This window comes from Podarcis raffonei, chromosome 3 (genome assembly GCF_027172205.1).
Source record: "Podarcis raffonei isolate rPodRaf1 chromosome 3, rPodRaf1.pri, whole genome shotgun sequence".
NCBI lineage: Eukaryota > Metazoa > Chordata > Lepidosauria > Squamata > Lacertidae > Podarcis > Podarcis raffonei.
This window is the reverse complement of record NC_070604.1, coordinates 4,156,954-4,174,661: the sequence shown is the minus strand read 5'-3', so window position 1 is coordinate 4,174,661 and position 17,708 is coordinate 4,156,954. Positions and strand designations below refer to the sequence as shown.

Here is a 17,708-nt window from a genome sequence, read left to right as displayed (position 1 = left end):
GATTCTGATTCTTCATTTTCAGGGGAAGCATTTGATAGGAGAGGCTCAGAACTTACAGGGTTAAGAGTTCTGAGTGATGACGCCTCACATTCTGAGGGCGGGCATAGAACACGGAAAGGGAGTGGTTTCTCTGTGTGCTTTCAGTCTGCGTGTTTAGCTCCATGGAGAAAGGAGCAACATGGGCGAACTCTCGCCAGGCAGGAGATTTATAGCTATTGTGTTTTGCTAAGGAATAAAGTCTTTAAAGATAAGGAGACTGCTAAGTGTCAGCCTGAGTTACTGCCTTCGCACGAAGAACGTTCAAGCTTCTGTTCCGCTGTGTTTTACGCTCTGCTGCGTCAAAGGTCCCGGGGGGGAAGACCAGAGCTGCGCATGAGGAAGTGTGCCGGACCCCCCTGGACGTAATTGACCCGAACAGGTTATGGAGGTCAGCAATAAAGATAAGCAACGTTCGTGCGTGTGAGGAGGCTGAGCAGCCAAAGGCCAGCTAAGGAGTAGCTGGAGCCAGCTGGAGCGAAGGGAGCTCGCTGGGAAGGATCTGCCGGACCGGGAGGTACCTGTAAATAAGCTGGGCCCCCGGGGAGAGATGGCAGACAGCCATGAATCGCGTGCAGTCCCTTTTGAAGAGGCAGACGGGAAGGAGCCCTGGGTCGGTTGGCAGGCACTGAAGAGAGTGGGAGCCACACCAGAGGGGGCTAGACGCCAGCCTGAGGGACACCCAGAGGGGGCCAGATGCTGCACAGAAGCTGGGGAACGCCCAGAGAGCCCAGGAGGGGCTGAGGAATGCCCAGAAGGCCCAGAGGGGGCTGGGACTGTGTTGGAGGGCTGCCGGAATGCCCCTACATATGAGCTGCATGCTGGAAAGCTGCTGGAAGCTGGGAAGAGGAAAGCAGTGGCTAGCTGTTCCTCTGGAGGCTGTGCACCAAAGTTTGGGGGTGCAGGCCAGAAAGGCCATTCCAAGGGTCTTGAGAGTGCCCAGGCTGTTTGGCAGGAGCTGGAGGGGGTTTGCAGAGAAACCACAGCAGAAGCCAAAAGCCATTTTCCCAACGGCAGAAAAGCCTCAAGGAGGAGGGCTGCTGGAAAGGTTGGGGGGGCACTGACGTCCAAAGGCAAGTTTGAAAAGTTTTCCATTCGTTGCTGTTTTGTTTGCGGTTCTCCGGAGCACCTGCGCCGAAGCTGTCCACAGCGAGACAAAGGGCAGGAAAGTCCCAAGGACATTTCCCATGGGAACCAGTCGGGTTTCCATGGCAACAGCGCAGGCAGGCGTGAGATTGTAGGGCAGCGGCTGAAGAAGGAACAAAAAGGGTTTTCTTGTGTGAGTTTCTTGTGGCTGATTAGCTGCTTTCTCTGTGCAAAGGTCAGAGGGGGCAGGGCTTCTGTTGAGGTAGGTGATTAGCTGTGGGAGGAGCTTGTCAGAGATTGTAGGGCAGCGGCGCGCGCCTAGCGGCGCGCGCAGTTTGATCCATCTTTTAGATTTAGGGGAGCTAGTCTCAAACGTTTGTGGGGGGAGATATAGGTTTATTTGGGGGGATTTATTTGTCCTGTCTTCACGCTTTTTATGATGGAGGACCGCTGTAGTCACCCCCAACGACACCTTCTCAAGATGGAGGATGAGGGAACAGCTGCAGTCGCCTGTGGTTCCTGCGCAATGTTTGCCATCTTGCCAAAGGTTGCAGGCAGCTTTACCTGCAGCAATTGCATGTTGATTGCCCTCTTAAAAGACAAAGTCCAGCAACTGGAGGAACGTGTAGCTACGCTCCAAAGAATTAGAGAGCTGGAGCTCTTCTTGGAAGCAACAGAGCACACCGTCTCCACCAAGGAGGAGACAGGGGACTCCCCTGAGAAGGAGGCTAGTTCACCAACACAGGAGCCAGATATATGGAGAAACGTGACTCAAAGAAGTAGAAGGCCCAGGGTTCGCTCTGATTGTTTAGAAATATGCAATCGCTTTGAGGTCCTTTCCCCTAGCATGGAAGACGAAGAGCAGACTCCATTTGAGGATCTCTCCCTCATTACAGTCGATCAGGAATATGAAGACGAGCAGCAAAGGCAGTCCTCAGGGAATGTGCAGGCGACCTTGGAACGGACAGCTCACGGAAGAACCCCGACCAGACCTAAGAAGAGGCGTGTAGTGGTGATAGGGGATTCCCTACTGAGGGGAACAGAAGCAGTGATCTGTGGGCCTGACAAGATGTCTCGGGAAGTGTGCTGTCTCCCCGGGGCTAAGATCCAAGATGTAACTGAACGACTGCAAGGAATCATAAAACCCACTGACAAATACCCCTTCCTCTTGGTTCATGTGGGAACCAATGACACTGCAAGCAATAGCCTCCAGAAGATCAAAAGAGATTACGAGGCTCTGGGCAGGAAATTGAAGCAATTAAATGCACAAATTGTCATCTCATCTGTCCTCCCAGTTGAACGACGTGGCCCAGGGAGAGAGGGAAAAATAGTGGAAGTGAACAACTGGCTTCGCAAATGGTGTAAACAGGAACGGTTTGGATTCTTAGATCACGGAATGCAGTTTCTTGAAGATGGACTTCTGGCAAGCGATGGGCTGCACCTCACAACGGTTGGGAGGAATGTTTTTGCAAAAAATCTCAGAAACCTCATCAGGAGGGCTTTAAACTGACTAATGTGGGGGAGGGAGACAGTGCTCCTGAAGGTAGGAGTCTATCAATTGATGAAGATGATCATCCAAATGTCATAGACCGAATGGAGCAAACAGCACACAGACCTAGTGGTGGGAGGAAAAAATCCTTAAATAAGAGACACGGGGGAATGATTAATGGACTTCAATGTCTGTACACTAATGCGCAAAGTATGGGAAATAAACAAGATGAGCTTGACCTCTTGGTACAGCAAACTAAATATGACATAATAGGAATCACTGAAACCTGGTGGGATAAGTCCCACGATTGGAATGTAATAATGGAGGGATACAATCTATTTCAGAGAAACAGACCAGACAAGAAAGGAGGAGGAGTGGCGTTATATGTCAGGGATGTGTATACCTGTGAAGAGATCCAAGATTTAGAACCTCAAAGCCAAAGTGAGAGCATTTGGGTCAAAATTAAGGGAGAGAAGAATAACAGTGACCTCATTGTGGGAGTTTACTATAGATCCCCAAGCCAAACGGAGGACATAGATGATGCCTTCCTGGAACAGATGGCCAAGCATGCAAAAGGAAGGGAGATAGTAGTAATGGGGGACTTCAATTACCCGGATATTTGTTGGATGTCAAACTCAGCCAAGAGCATAAGGTCAAACAGATTCCTCACTGGCCTTGCAGACAACTTCATTGTCCAGAAAGTGGGAGAAGCAACAAGAGGAACAGCCATTTTAGATCTGGTCCTAACCAATGTTGATGACCTGGTTAGTGGGGTAGAAGTGGAAGGATCATTAGGCGCGAGTGATCATGCTCTTCTGAAGTTTACTATACAGCGGAAAGGAGCAGCCAAGCATACTAGGACTCAATTTCTCGACTTTAAGAAAGCCGACTTCATAAAACTTAGGGAAGTGCTTGGTGAGATCCCATGGACAGTAATACTAAAAGGAAAGGGAGTTCATGATGGCTGGGAGTTTGTTAAGAGGGAGATAGTAAAAGCACAACTTCAGGCAATACCAATGAGACGGAAACATGGAAGGTGCCTAAAGAAGCCAGGGTGGCTATCTAAAGAACTTTTAACTGAGTTAAGATTAAAAAAGGATGTGTACAAAAAATGGAAAAGGGGGGAAACCACCAAAGAGGAATTCAAACAAATAGCCAACACGTGTAGACACAAAGTCAGAAAAGCTAAAGCACAGAATGAACTCAGGCTTGCTAGAGAGGTTAAAAGCAACAAAAAAGGCTTTTATGGGTATGTTCGTAGCAAAAGGAAGAACAAAGAAACAGTGGGGTCACTCAGAGGAGAAGATGGTGAAATGCAAACAGGGGACACAGAAAGGGCTGAACTCCTCAATGCCTTCTTTGCCTCAGTCTTCTCCGATAAAGAAAACAATGCCCGACCTGAAGAATTTGGAGCAAATGATTCAGCAGAGGAAACACAGCCCAGAATAACTAAGGAGATAGTACAAGAATACTTGGCTAGTCTAGATGTATTCAAGTCTCCAGGGCCAGATGAACTGCATCCAAGAGTATTAAAAGAACTGGCAGATGTGATTTCAGAACCACTGGCAGTCATCTTTGAGAATTCCTGGAGAACAGGCGAAGTCCCGGCAGACTGGAGGAGGGCAAATGTTGTCCCTATTTTCAAAAAGGGGAAAAGAGAGGACCCAAATAATTACCGCCCAGTCAGTCTGACATCAATACCAGGGAAGATTCTGGAGCAGATCATTAAGCAAACAGTCTGTGAGCACCTAGAAAGGAATGCTGTGATCACCAATAGTCAGCATGGATTTCTGAAAAATAAGTCATGTCAGACTAACCTGATCTCGTTTTTTGACAGAATTACAAGCCTGGTAGATGAAGGGAACGCAGTGGATGTAGCCTACCTTGATTTCAGCAAGGCATTTGACAAGGTGCCCCATGATATTCTTGTAAAGAAGCTGGTAAAATGTGGTCTTGACTATGCTACCACTCAGTGGATTTGTAACTGGCTGACTGACCGAACCCAAAGGGTGCTCATCAATGGTTCCTCTTCATCCTGGAGAAGAGTGACTAGTGGGGTGCCACAGGGTTCTGTCTTGGGCCCGGTCTTATTCAACATCTTTATCAACGACTTGGATGATGGACTCAAGGGCATCCTGATCAAATTTGCAGATGACACCAAACTGGGAGGGGTGGCTAACACCCCAGAGGACAGGATCACACTTCAAAACGACCTTGACAGATTAGAGAACTGGGCCAAAACAAACAAGATGAATTTTAACAGGGAGAAATGTAAAGTATTGCACTTGGGCAAAAAAAATGAGAGGCACAAATACAAGATGGGTGACACCTGGCTTGAGAGCACTACATGTGAAAAGGATCTAGGAGTCTTGGTTGACCACAAACTTGACATGAGCCAACAGTGTGACGCGGCAGCTAAAAAAGCCAATGCAATTCTGGGCTGCATCAATAGGAGTATAGCATCTAGATCAAGGGAAGTAATAGTGCCACTGTATTCTGCTCTGGTCAGACCTCACCTGGAGTACTGTGTCCAGTTCTGGGCACCACAGTTCAAGAAGGACATTGACAAACTGGAACGTGTCCAGAGGAGGGCAACCAAAATGGTCAAAGGCCTGGAAACGATGCCTTATGAGGAACGGCTAAGGGAGCTGGGCATGTTTAGCCTGGAGAAGAGGAGGTTAAGGGGTGATATGATAGCCATGTTCAAATATATAAAAGGATGTCACATAGAGGAGGGAGAAAGGTTGTTTTCTGCTGCTCCAGAGAAGCGGACACGGAGCAATGGATCCAAACTACAAGAAAGAAGATTCCACCTAAACATTAGGAAGAACTTCCTGACAGTAAGAGCTGTTCGACAGTGGAATTTGCTGCCAAGGAGTGTGGTGGAGTCTCCTTCTTTGGAGGTCTTTAAGCAGAGGCTTGACAACCATATGTCAGGAGTGCTCTGATGGTGTTTCCTGCTTGGCAGGGGGTTGGACTCGATGGCCCTTGTGGTCTCTTCCAACTCTATGATTCTATGATTCTATGATTCTATGATTCTATGAAAGCTTATCAGCTGACTGCTTCGATGGCTATTGTGGAAAACACCACCTGCAGCGAACGCCCCAAGGTCGGGGGCAGCAGGAAGTCAGTTGCAAAGGCAACAAAGAAGGACAACTCCGGAGGGGGGAGAGTGCTACGTTGGGTTGTTGACTCGGCTGCGAATGCCCATTTGGTAACAGCGCCACCTGATGGACAAATGTGGAACTGCAAGGCTGTTTCAACTGAGAAAACAGTTAGATTTGCTACAGGTTCACAGGGACGTGTAACCCATGTTTCTAACATGTTTGTCTCTTTTTTACAGGCTGAATTGAAGGTTTATGTTCTCCCTGAGATAAAACATTGCCTGCTGTCTGTACCTTCTCTTTTACAGGAGGGATATTCTGTGAGTTTTGAAAAAAATGTTTGCACAATTTCCAGAGGTGGAGAGCAACTCGTAAGTGTTGAGAAAAATCAGAACAACCTCTTTGTTCTGGAATCACCTCTCGAGGGTGAGGGGAATGCTGGGAAAGCCACCGACCACACTCATGTGTCGTGTGCTTGCGTGTGGCACAAGAGGATGTCACATGGGTCCTGTGAGGACGTCCAGATGTTATCAGAGTGCACCAAAGGTTGCAAGGTAAAAGAATGTGGTAAACCTTTGAATTGCAAGGCTTGCAGAAAAGCCAGAAACAAGGGATTTAGCCATCCCAGGGTGGAGAGAGTGACCACAAGGCCTTTTGAGCTTGTGCATGCAGACCTTTTAGGTATGCCACAGCCAAGTCTGGGCAAGGCCAAGTGGCTGATGGTGCTGACAGATGATTTTACTAGGAACTCCTGGGCTTTTTCTCTGAAAGCTAAGGAGGAGGCAGCGCAACTGATCAAAGATTGGGTTGCAGAGGTGGAACTGAGGTTCTCCACCAAGGTGCAAGGTTTCCAGTTTGACCGTGGTTCTGAGGTCACTGGGTCTGCTCTAAAGGGTTTCTTTCGCCAGAGGGGGATACGTCACAAGGTGACTTCTCCTCAGGAGAGTGGCGTGGCAGAGCTGAGGAGTAAAGCTCTGGTTCGAGCATCCGAGATTCTACTGGATGACTCTGGTTTGCCTCACAGTTTTTGGGGGGAGGCGGTAAAAACGGCCAATTTCACGATGAACAGGTGCTACAATGCAGTGGTAGGTGACACCCCATATTTCTTGCTCAACGGACAGAAGCCACAAGTGCATTTCTTCCGTTCGTTTGGTTGCAGGGCCATGGTGCCTGTACCAAAGTGGTTGCAGCAAGAGGGTGGTCCAAAGTACCAGGAAATGATCTTCTGTGGATATGAGCCTGCGACAAAAGGGTGGAGATTCGCATATCCAGAAGGTGATCAGACCAAGCTTCTGGTCAGTAAACAGGCTGAGTTCTTTGAGCAGGATGGTTGGGCAAGGCGCAAAGTGCGCTCTGACTTTCACTCAGATTGTCTGTCTGACGCTGAGGAGGAAAGAGAGCCAGAGCCCGAACCTGCTGGTGGAGACCAGGACCCTGAACAGAGTAGGGCGTCTCCACAGGTTGTTAAGGGAGTGTCCAAGAGTGAGCCCTCATCTCCTGTGCGCATAATGGAGAAAGCTCACAGACGTGTCAAGTCAGAGGGGGAGTCTTCTGATGAGGAAGACGCACATGCTGGCCCCAGTGGGTCAGGAGAAGAACCCCAGTTTGTGCCCAGGCGGTCATCGCGGGCTACAAAGGGAATTCCACCTGAGAGGTTTCAGGTCACAAATGCGTGGGTTGGTTTCGCACAATGCGAACCTGAGGTTTGTGAGGTTCAACAGGTGCCTAACAACGATGCCAGGAAGGGGCAGAAGGCAATGGGGAAGGTGTTGAACACTCAGAAGTCCTCTCAGAACGTGATTCGAGAGGGGGTGATAGGAGAGGCTCAGAACTTACAGGGTTAAGAGTTCTGAGTGATGACGCCTCACATTCTGAGGGCGGGCATAGAACACGGAAAGGGAGTGGTTTCTCTGTGTGCTTTCAGTCTGCGTGTTTAGCTCCATGGAGAAAGGAGCAACATGGGCGAACTCTCGCCAGGCAGGAGATTTATAGCTATTGTGTTTTGCTAAGGAATAAAGTCTTTAAAGATAAGGAGACTGCTAAGTGTCAGCCTGAGTTACTGCCTTCGCACGAAGAACGTTCAAGCTTCTGTTCCGCTGTGTTTTACGCTCCGCTGCGTCAAAGGTCCCAGGGGGGAAGACCAGAGCTGCGCATGAGGAAGTGTGCCGGACCCCCCTGGACGTAATTGACCCGAACAGCATTTCTAGACCTGGTTCAGCCCCATGAGCTGGAGCCCTGGACAGCTGGTGGACCACAGTTCCTCCACCTCACCATAAAGAAAGGCTAATTTCAGAATTCCTTTTTGGTGGGGTGGGGTGGCTTGGAGGCAAAGTCATCAAGCACTATTGTAACAAACCCCCCCCCCCAAATTTATCACTTTGAGGGAGTCTATTTACATGTTTGGTGGAGCTGCTTAACTGTAGCTATTGCAATATGTTGATGAATAAAGTGATGCTTGGAATGTTTGTGACTCATTCCCAGCCACCCTCATTAACTAATCACCCTGAGCAATGTGGCCTTGGGGATCAGCAGTGTAGCTGTGGTCAGGAAAGGCCAGTGAGATGATAGGCTGCTCTCTCTCCACCTGTGGAGTGAATACTAAAGAGCTGAAAAGAAATTTGACTGTTGTGCTGAACAAGTTTGCTATGTTTTGCAGCAGTGATCTTGTGAAGGACATTCTATTGGCTGGAACCACACGTGGGTAGGATCCTGGTTTGCCTTCTTTATGGTAAAACTATAGAGACAAAAAAGGAACTGCGGGACCCTTTTTTGCTGCCACCTGCTGGCTGGAGTATTTCAATGCATTCATTTTATTTATTTCTTGTATCTTGGCAGTTCAAGTGACATCAACTAAATATTTCATCCTGTCCTATCCCAGTCCTGGTGAATAGCACTATGGCCGCACCTGGGAGGGCTGCACAGTGACAGTGGCTGAGTGAAGGAGACCGCTTGCTCATTCTACAGAGTAGCACCTTGGGCTTATGCCCCAGAGTCCTGTCCTGATACACAAGTATGCACACATTGAACTAAACAGGACTTCCAAGTAGAGATGCACAGAACCAGATTTTCCCACTGCTGCATGTGTTTCCAGTGTGTTTCCAAGGCTATGTGGCAGGCAGAAGTTCATTGTGGCACAGAGAGTCAGTAATGGGGGAAAGTTACACCTCCTGAATTTCTGGCTGTAGTTGGTGACATCAGATGATTAATAGGTGAGTGACCCTACCCACCTGTCAAAGTGGCCCACTCTGGTCTGCTGATGTGATCCTGTTCCCCACACCTGTGTTAAAGGCACAGAAGGCTAGAGGGAGGGACAGCATGTTATTTCTGTTTAGAAATCCCAAATACAAAAATTATTTCCAAGCGCATAAATCAACATAGATTTTATTGCCGTGAAATGTTCACTTAAATGTGGTCATCATCTTCAGAGACCCATGTCTCATGGACAAGTCATGTAAGGAACGGAAAGGTAAAAGAGAATGAGTTTAACCACCAAATTATAAATTGCTGTGGGGTGGAGCAGGAAGAGGAAAGGAACAATAATCTTTGCCTTGCTCGTGACCAAGTGCTCACTCACATTTAAGTACAATCACAACAACTGCTGTACAGAACAGAACCCATCAGACAAAAGAAAAAAATAGCTCTTTAAAAATGATTCCCCATGAAAGAAACTGAAGTTTGGTCTTTTTCTGATGTTGGGCAAAATGACCTCATCTTCCCAACCCCTCAGTCAGCGCTTCTGCAAAGTCTGCAGCACAGCCAGGAGGAAGAAGCCTTTGAAATTACACTTCCTGGATCCTGCTCGTGGGCCTGCAATTCTCTTACTATCAGCTCCTCTTGCCCTTTTAAAGCAAACTACTGGAACAGAAGAGTTATCTTTCCAAAGGCTAAGATAAATTCAAATTTATCTGGATTAATTAGCAGCCCTTTCAGATTTGTTAATTTCCAGAGCAAAAAAACAAAACAAAACAATGTTCTACAGTCTTTTCAAGGTTGGAGGGAACCACTACATGGGGTGGGGGCTGAAGGATGCATCTGAATAACAGGATGCCACCATGTGAGTGCTCCTATCAAGCGACCATGCCGGTGAGGAAATTTCAAAAGGAAGATATGAGCCGTGGGTGGTATTTACACAGAGGTCTGAGAGAGAGACTGTACACAGAATCAGGATTTGTTTTTTTTTGTTTTTGTTTTTTTTTGTATCTTACAGAACATCAAGCCTGACCTGCAAGAAGGTCATTTCACACATTACGCAGCAACAAAATAGTGGTTGGCCCCAAGTGTACACTCAAATGGCCCTCAAGCTACATCTAGGCTGCAGCTCACCCACTGTCTTCTAACAAGTGTACTTCGTCTGAAACACATATTTTCAAACACCTGTTTATCACATCCACACTATACATTTTTAGGCGTACACTTTTTTTTAATTAAAAAAAAACACACCATAATACAGGAAGGAGGCCCTAAGTATGGGTGCCTGTCTGGTTGGATAAAAAAGATGACTGTATTTTGCTAATGAGCTTACTTATAAATAAACATTGGCAACCAAAGGATTATAAAAGACTGAACAGTTAAGATACTTTTGAATATGAACTGGGGTGGAGCTGTGAGTGGCAATAAAGGTTTTTGCCAGGATTTCAAAATGAAGAAGAAGTCCTTAGCTTTTACCATCTGAAAATGCAGTGGTCCCATGAATACACAATTCCAAAAACCCATTTATCCCTCTCTTGATTGAATAAAAGTATTTCTAAATTACAGCCACCAAGGCTGTCCCTGGGTCACAGCCAGGGTGTTACAAATGATGGCTGCAGGGGACCCGATACCTGCTGCACAAAAACAATAATCACCACCATATTTAACAAAAATGGTGAATCCTTAGAAGGGAGGGTAAAATGTGATGAAGTTACACAATAGGAGACCTCAGGTAAAACTTCTTGATACCAAGAGGTTTGTCAATTCTCTGTATGTGTGTGAGAGAGAGAGTAAGGGAGAGCGAGAGCGCAGCTGATTTTGACACCTCACAAAACCCCACCATGCAGTCTACTTTGGTAAGCAGTATTATATCAGAGCCATGGACTCATATGAGATCAACCCTTCTCGATGCATTGAAAAATGGCTTGCATTTTCCAATGCACAGAAGAGGAGCCATGTTCTCATGTGAATCCAATGCTCTAGTGTTATACTGTTCAAACAAGCAGGCCACTCACATGAATGTGTGTATGCAAATTGGGTGTGTGGAAGCAGGGGCATAGCCAAGATTTTTGTTAGTGAGGCAGAACCGACATGATTAGTCAGTTAGTTATGTATTTCTATTGTTTTACTTGATGGGGGGGCAGCTATCCCCCGCCCCCTCTTGGCTACACCCATGTGTGGAAGTATAATCAGAACCAGCTCTGTGGGATTCCTCTATATTGGCCGGAATTAAGTGTGTGATGCACAACATGTCAGGGATTTATTTTATAAGTCTAAAGTTGTCAACATTTCAGCTGGGTTGGGCAACTGAGATTAGGGCAGATCTGCAGCAGTTAGCTAAAGTGTGACCTGCTAATTCCTGCATATCTAACCACTGTGTAAGGCATAGTTGGAAGGGCTAGTTGCAAAGTTAGCAATCCTATTACATTTTGATCCTGGGCATATTTCATGATGCTTTAGTGAAAAGTTTATTTTACTGTAGATTTGGGTAAGTTTTGTGAGTATTTGGAATGTCAGAACATCATACTATTTTAAGAAGAGGAAGAAAGACAATTGAGAACAATAAGGTTGTGCTCTAGTCTCTGCAGTGAGCAAAGTGTGTGTGTGTCTCTCTGTGTGGCAGATTTGGTGTTCCAGGCCCAACATGCGCATATGTTATGTGCAGGGTCTAGCTGAATGAACCTGAGCCCAGAATAGCAAACCAGACTTTGGGCAGATGTCTGGGAAAGAAAATTTTAAGTCCAACTTTATTATAAGCCACAGCTAGAAGGCTTTTCTCACTCCTTTAATGAACCTAACAGAAACAGAATGAGCCTGGCAAAAGCTGAGGCATTAAGTGTCAGAATCATGAAACAGCTAGAAAATTATAACTCTCTGGCTGTCTTGGGCATGGCTGCTACAAACGGCTACTTCTGAATCAGATTATTGAATTGGATAATGTGCTGGTCTATAACAAATCTTGAGTTTAGGAATGTGTGTTCTGGGGGGGGGGGACATTTGGCACTATTATGACATTTTCTGAAGAAGCAGGGAAAGGGGGAACAGCATCTTCCATGCTCATGCCTTCTGGCCCTCACTCCTTATGCACATTCAGCATGGTGTCTGTACAAATGATGCCCTACACATGTGCAAAGTGTTGGCTCTGTCTGTGTGATCAGGGACCTTTCCTGATTGTGTAGTCAGAGCTTACACACAGGATCTTTCAGACATTGCATCAGAAGCACATTGGGGAAGAGCTGGCAGGAGCAATCGTACCCGCCCCCCGCAAGAAGAGCTGAACAGTGTGGCTGAAGCATGATCGTACAAGCCGTTGAAGGGGGGAAAGAGAAACATTGTGACATCACAGCAACACACTAGATCTCTCCAGTCCCATATTCTGATCCAGCAGAGCATACAGCTGTTTATGGTTTTCTGCAGGTACAGAAGTCAGCTGCTAAGTTTAAGGGCAGGTGGGAAAGATGGTCAGAAGCTCCAGCTCTTATTTGTTGAACTTCTCCTAGCTAGCGGTAAGAAGGGTATGGACTCAGTGGCCACACCCTCCCAAGAGAAGGCACCCAGGCTGGAATGACAAATCGTTGATGGGCTTTGACATCATACTGGTGTGGATCTATCAGAAGCTCCCAGGCCTCAGTATTCAGTCCAAACAACGCAGTGCTTGTTATTTGAAATATCTTCAAGTTCTTCCACCTCCTATGCAAGACATGCTTCCATATTGTCTCTCGTGGGGGCAAGTGAAAAGAGGCACTCTTCTCTGTTTCATCCATTGAATGGGTGATGATGTGACACAAGTTCACCAGGATGCCATATTCTTTTAGTCTCCGACTAGGCTGTCCAATCAGAAAAGTGTTTCAGTGTTAGCCTGTGATAGGTTAGAATTGTGCTGCTTCTTCCTGGAAGTCTGGAAGTGCTAAGAGGGGGGGGAAGTGTCAGTGTATCATTTGGAATGATCAAATGTACGTGTGTGCGTGCGTGCACACACAAAACATCATTGAGAGAGAGAGAGAGAGAGAGAGAGAGAGAGAGAGAGAGAGAGAGGCTTTTAAAAAAGTGACGGTTTCATCCCACAGTTACTGTACATAGCTGTCCTTGGGGAGAGCAGGGGTGGTGGGTTTTAAAAAACCTCCCCCTCCCCAAATTCAGTTTGGTCCACTGGAGCCAAATCACTTTTGATGAGATATATAGATATAGATATATATGTAGATCTATATATATAGAGATAGATATATGTTTTAAAAAAAATATCAGCAGCAAGGTTCTCTGGAAATAGATTCTGTTTGATGTAGCTAGTCTGTCTTTTCTGTTTTGCCCTCTTTCACAGCAGCCTCTGAAGTTTTCCGCAGGGGGGTTTTCTCCGAGTTGGCGTGTCCTTGGCCGGATTCTGCTGCTCCGCCATTTTTGTGTGCCGTGTGTTTTTCCAAGTAGTTCAGCATTTCACTGAGAACAGTTTGGAAAGTGCTGAGGGCAGCACATATCGCAGGCGTCCCAAAGCCATGAGTGATCAAGCTGTAAAGGAAGGAGAAAGAGAGAGAGAGAAATATTGAAGAGTTTACTGCACACAGATTTTCATTTTGCTGAAATTGAAGACTTGCCCACTAAAATATTTATTACTTTTTGAGTGAGGAAGACACAAAAATAATCTATCTATCCAGGCCAGAAACATCTTCAAAGGTTGATTTTCTTGACAGAAGCTTAGGTGTTAAGTGCAGCCCTTAGGGACCAGATTTTCAGTTGGTGTAAACCGGTGTTGCTTCATTTACTGTGGCCAGGATGCCCTGGAACCCCACAGATAGAAGAGGATGCTATGAAGTCTCCCAAAGCAATACAATGTGACGCCCAACAAAACTGCCTGTTAGGATGATGAGGAATAAAGTCCTGCAAGAAAAAGCCTCAAAGGTAGAAATATGTGTGGAAACACACATCTTGCACCCACTGGGAAACTCTGGCCCAATCAGGTACTTGTGCACGGGTGTTTATAGGTTTATGGGTAACATCCACCCTTGGCATGCTGTGGTGAGAGTCAGTGTTGCAACAAAAGTGATTCCTGCAGTAATAATGTTTGGAGCTGGAACATATACTGGGGTGGCAAAACAGGGAACAGGGAATCTTCATTCTGGGAATAGGTATGAAAGTAAGGGGTTAACCCCCCTTCCCAAATACATGGCCCTGATCCAAATCATACTTGGGATACAGTCACATGTAGCTTGGTCTTTCGTTTGGATTAAAATTCAGGTTGCCAGTTTTTCCCCCTGGCATGTCCCCTATACCTTTAATGATTGCCTGGCTGGCAAAAATCAGCACTGAAGTTTTTGCTGGCGTGGCTATTCAACAGTGGGCAAAGCTTAACATGCTGGTTTCTGACGGTTATATAGCTATGAAATGCTGGAAGTATTTGGATACAGCTAAGCTTGCACTGGAAGCAGAGGTGTAGGAAGGTCAGGTGGTACCCAGTACGGAAAATTTCTTGTCCCCTCCCCCACATTGATTTTTGATTTTTGATTTGCCTGCAAAAAATGGTTTTACGTTATTTTGTATTTTCTTACAAAGGAATGTGGATTCTGGGCCCCTGATAACAAGTAGGTGACTGTGGACAGAAACTTAAATCTACAGGATGGATTGTGTTTTGGCTCCACTGAATTGAAATTTCAGCCTTCATGACATATGAAAATGGCCAAGTAAACAGTTATTTTCATGGAGGAGGGTCAAGATATTAACTGATATGCATGAAATTTCAGATATAGCTATATAATCCCTAGTGTAGTAAGATAAGATCTTTGGAGCAGACATTTTTTTTTAAAAGTTTTTTATGAACCGCCCTAGTAGGGCAGTAATTGTTCCTTGATAATTTGTCACCCCCTCCATGATGGCACCTGGGGCGTCCTGCCCCCCCCCTCCCACGCCCCTGACTGGAGGCTAGAGAGAGGAACCTCCTAGCTTCCTAGACTGACATTTATCCTGTGCTGACCTTCCTTCAGACGAGAATTTCTGACCTCATTTCCTACTTTCTTTTTTCCCATGCCACCTTGACATCTGAATCATAGAATCATAGAATCATAGAATCATAGAGTTGGAAGAGACCACAAGGGCCATCGAGTCCAACCCCCTGCCAAGCAGGAAACACCATCAGAGCACTCCTGACATATGGTTGTCAAGCCTCTGCTTAAAGACCTCCAAAGAAGGAGACTCCACCACACTCCTTGGCAGCAAATTCCACTGTCGAACAGCTCTTACTGTCAGGAAGTTCTTCCTAATGTTTAGGTGGAATCTTCTTTCTTGTAGTTTGGATCCATTGCTCCGTGTCCGCTTCTCTGGAGCAGCAGAAAACAACCTTTCTCCCTCTTCTATGTGACATCCTTTTATATATTTGAACATGGCTATCATATCACCCCTTAACCTCCTCTTCTCCAGGCTAAACATGCCCAGCTCCCTTAGCCGTTCCTCATAAGGCATCGTTTCCAGGCCTTTGACCATTTTGGTTGCCCTCCTCTGGACACGTTCCAGTTTGTCAATGTCCTTCTTGAACTGTGGTGCCCAGAACTGGACACAGTACTCCAGGTGAGGTCTGACCAGAGCAGAATACAGTGGCACTATTACTTCCCTTGATCTAGATGCTATACTCCTATTGATGCAGCCCAGAATTGCATTGGCTTTTTTAGCTGCCGCGTCACACTGTTGGCTCATGTCAAGTTTGTGGTCAACCAAGACTCCTAGATCCTTTTCACATGTAGTGCTCTCAAGCCAGGTGTCACCCATCTTGTATTTGTGCCTCTCATTTTTTTTGCCCAAGTGCAATACTTTACATTTCTCCCTGTTAAAATTCATCTTGTTTGTTTTGGCCCAGTTCTCTAATCTGTCAAGGTCGTTTTGAAGTGTGTTCCTGTCCTCTGGGGTGTTAGCCACCCCTCCCAGTTTGGTGTCATCTGCAAATTTGATCAGGATGCCCTTGAGTCCATCATCCAAGTCGTTGATAAAGATGTTGAATAAGACCGGGCCCAAGACAGAACCCTGTGGCACCCCACTAGTCACTCTACTCCAGGATGAAGAGGAACCATTGATGAGCACCCTTTGGGTTCGGTCAGTCAGCCAGTTACAAATCCACTGAGTGGTAGCAAAGTCAAGACCGCATTTTACCAGCTTCTTTACAAGAATATCATGGGGCACCTTGTCAAATGCCTTGCTGAAATCAAGGTAGGCTACATCCACTGCGTTCCCTTCATCTACCAGGCTTGTAATTCTGTCAAAAAACGAGATCAGGTTAGTCTGACATGACTTATTTTTCAGAAATCCATGCTGACTATTGGTGATCACAGCATTCCTTTCCAGGTGCTCACAGACTGTTTGCTTAATGATCTGCTCCAGAATCTTCCCTGGTATTGATGTCAGACTGACTGGGCGGTAATTATTTGGGTCCTCTCTTTTCCCCTTTTTGAAAATAGGGACAACATTTGCCCTCCTCCAGTCTGCCGGGACTTCGCCTGTTCTCCAGGAATTCTCAAAGATGACTGCCAGTGGTTCTGAAATCACATCTGCCAGTTCTTTTAATACTCTTGGATGCAGTTCATCTGGCCCTGGAGACTTGAATACATCTAGACTAGCCAAGTATTCTTGTACTATCTCCTTAGTTATTCTGGGCTGTGTTTCCTCTGCTGAATCATTTGCTCCAAATTCTTCAGGTCGGGCATTGTTTTCTTTATCGGAGAAGACTGAGGCAAAGAAGGCATTGAGGAGTTCAGCCCTTTCTGTGTCCCCTGTTTGCATTTCACCATCTTCTCCTCTGAGTGACCCCACTGTTTCTTTGTTCTTCCTTTTGCTACGAACATACCCATAAAAGCCTTTTTTGTTGCTTTTAACCTCTCTAGCAAGCCTGAGTTCATTCTGTGCTTTAGCTTTTCTGACTTTGTGTCTACACGTGCTGGCTATTTGTTTGAATTCCTCTTTGGTGGTTTCCCCCCTTTTCCATTTTTTGTACACATCCTTTTTTAATCTTAACTCAGTTAAAAGTTCTTTAGATAGCCACCCTGGCTTCTTTAGGCACCTTCCATGTTTCCGTCTCATTGGTATTGCCTGAAGTTGTGCTTTTACTATCTCCCTCTTAACAAACTCCCAGCCATCATGAACTCCCTTTCCTTTTAGTATTACTGTCCATGGGATCTCACCCAGCACTTCCCTAAGTTTTATGAAGTCGGCTTTCTTAAAGTCGAGAAATTGAGTCCTAGTATGCTTGGCTGCTCCTTTCCGCTGTATAGTAAACTTCAGAAGAGCATGATCACTCGCGCCTAATGATCCTTCCACTTCTACCCCACTAACCAGGTCATCAACATTGGTTAGGACCAGATCTAAAATGGCTGTTCCTCTTGTAGCTTCTCCCACTTTCTGGACAATGAAGTTGTCTGCAAGGCCAGTGAGGAATCTGTTTGACCTTATGCTCTTGGCTGAGTTTGACATCCAACAAATATCCGGGTAATTGAAGTCCCCCATTACTACTATCTCCCTTCCTTTTGCATGCTTGGCCATCTGTTCCAGGAAGGCATCATCTATGTCCTCCGTTTGGCTTGGGGATCTATAGTAAACTCCCACAATGAGGTCACTGTTATTCTTCTCTCCCTTAATTTTGACCCAAATGCTCTCACTTTGGCTTTGAGGTTCTAAATCTTGGATCTCTTCACAGGTATACACATCCCTGACATATAACGCCACTCCTCCTCCTTTCTTGTCTGGTCTGTTTCTCTGAAATAGATTGTATCCCTCCATTATTACATTCCAATCGTAGGACTTATCCCACCAGGTTTCAGTGATGCCTATTATGT

General features: G+C 46.1%; 1 protein-coding gene across 3 annotated transcripts in view; it reads right to left on the bottom strand.

Moving 5' to 3' along the window:
• Positions 1-10,492: 10,492 nt before the first annotated feature.
• Positions 10,493-17,708, bottom strand: part of TFAP2D (transcription factor AP-2 delta) — a 43,981-nt gene continuing 36,765 nt past the window's right edge. For all 3 annotated transcript variants that reach the window (XM_053380381.1, XM_053380382.1, XM_053380383.1), the window contains exon 8: positions 10,493-13,407. In XM_053380381.1, coding sequence (XP_053236356.1) covers positions 13,188-13,407 — 220 coding nt within the window. In that variant the 3' untranslated portion in view covers positions 10,493-13,187. The remainder of the gene's footprint in view (positions 13,408-17,708) is intronic.